This window comes from Garra rufa, chromosome 14 (genome assembly GCF_049309525.1).
Source record: "Garra rufa chromosome 14, GarRuf1.0, whole genome shotgun sequence".
Lineage (NCBI taxonomy): Eukaryota > Metazoa > Chordata > Actinopteri > Cypriniformes > Cyprinidae > Garra > Garra rufa.
Window position 1 is genome coordinate 3,223,538 of NC_133374.1, and position 2,223 is coordinate 3,225,760.

General features: G+C 33.9%; 1 protein-coding gene across 1 annotated transcript in view; it reads right to left on the reverse strand.

Moving 5' to 3' along the window:
- Positions 1-1,397: 1,397 nt before the first annotated feature.
- LOC141285232 (T-cell surface glycoprotein CD3 epsilon chain-like) overlaps positions 1,398-2,223 on the reverse strand; it is a 2,305-nt gene continuing 1,479 nt past the window's right edge. Inside the window, exon 4 of the mRNA XM_073818273.1 lies at positions 1,398-1,423. Within this exon, the coding sequence (XP_073674374.1) occupies positions 1,398-1,423 (26 nt within the window). The remainder of the gene's footprint in view (positions 1,424-2,223) is intronic.

The window sequence follows — 2,223 nt, forward strand, 5'->3', positions numbered from 1 at the left end:
CCAGTGTTCTTCAAAATATCTTCTTTTGTGAATTTATACAGGTTGGAAGAACATAAATGAATATGAGTAAATAAATGAGAGAAGATGAGTTTTAGGTGAACGATCACTAAATGAACGATTAATAAAACCAGTATAAGTGTTGATTCTGAACATCTGCTGACTTTCTGAATGTCTGACTCCTGCTGAGAACAGCAAAACATGAGAATAATAATCTGACTGCTAACGTCATCAGAGCTCGGTTTTAATCAGCCGTTTGTGTCTTTGATTCTATATTAGTTACCGGCTCCTTTCTGGTATTTTATCTGTGGTTTCCGTTCAGAGCTGAGAAAAGCACAAACCACCTACAGCACAATATCAACGCTCACATCAACCTCACACACACACACACACACACACACACACACACATACTGTATATATACACACACATGCACAAATAAGCACACGCTTGTCCTGTCTGTGAATGTATTGTAATTAACTGTTCAAAGCACAAATCACTTCTCAAAACTTGACAACTCAAAAATCACCTTTATTTTTCTCAGTGCAGCAGTTGCATCAATAAACCCTCAACTTACACACTGCAAAAAATGCTTTACTTAAAGTTTTTGTCTTGTTTCCAGTCAAAAATTCTTAAATCAAGAAGGATTTTCTAGACGAGTAAAAATTATTTTCTTGTTTTCAGAAAAAATAAGTCCAAATTAAGTGAGTTTTTGCTTAGAACAAGCTAGATAATCTGCCAATTTGGTAAGACAAAAAAAATCATATTTCAAACAGAAAACAAGATTATTTTTCTCACCCCATTGGCAGATTATTTTGCTTGTTTCAAGCAAAAATGCATCTTATTTTGACTTGTTTTTTTCTGAAAACAAGACAATAATTTTTACTCGTCTAGAAAATCCTTCTTGATTTAAGAATTTGTAGATATTTTGACTGGAAACAAGACAAAAAATCTAAGTAAGAAAAGCATTTTATGCAGTGCAGTGGTTGATTTAAATAATTTTAGATTAGATAAAGTCTAAAATATATCGCTCTTGTAAAAGGAGACACACATCGGAACAAGCGGAAAAACACGTCTTATAAACTTTGAAAAGAACCAGATTATGAACATAAAAGAGTGAAATCACACAATCTTCTAAAGAGACGGCAGCAGTGTTTGACAAGCTGATGTTTCCATCATGAGTTTCAGATGTTTCATGAGCAGATCTTTCCACACAAACACACGCAGTTACCGTATAAAACACAACACTGATCCGTGAGTCACAAAACTCTCATCAACATCAGTAACATATAAACCTTTACTGTGGAACGATTGTTTAAGAAACACTATGAATCATCTGAGTTTGATTTACAGGAATCCGGCTGAAGGCCATCTATTTATTGAGGCCTGCGTATACGGCGTTACTGCGCTTCTGTGGATCCAGAGCCTGAGAAAACAACACCAACACCAAATCAATCACTGTTTAGTTCATCAACAAGTCGCTTGAGCTTGTGCTCTACAGTGTAGAACAGAGAATCATCAAGTATAAAACATTTAGGACAATACACTAAAAACTATTTGTTGGGTCAACTTAAAATAATTTGTTACCCGGCTGCCTTAAAATTCAGTCAACTTGAAATGTTAAGTTGTACTAAGTGACAACTTAGATATTTGAGTTGATTCAACTTATAGTTTTACTGCAGCTGGGCAACAAATCCAGCTTTTAAGTTTAACCGCTTAAGCTCGTAATAGCAGTACCACTTAAGGAATAGAGTCAATGCGTGTGGTTTTTTTTTTATATTATATGTGTTGGAGTGCAAACATAGACATATATAGTATCTTTTGAAAGCTTACAATCTAAACTTTCAGAATACATGCATCGTTTTAGCATTTATGTTACATGACGTAAGATAAAAAGGTCTGAATTCACCCTTCACAAACAAGCCACTCCCCGTGAAGATTAACATAATAATATTCATATCGCTCAAACTTACCAAACATGGATGAGTCACCTATCAAATGAAAGCTCTCATTCCCCAAAATGTGATTATGATTTATTTAATTTGATTTATTTAATATGATTTAATCGATCTAACACATTACAGACAATTATGATCAAAAGCATCACAACTAAGGAAATAACTTTTAAACTTTTTAAACTTTTTTAACCTGTATACTGGCACCTAGTGAAATCAAAAGAAACTTTCTGCAGGACAATGTGCCAAAGAGATCTTAAAAACAGACTTT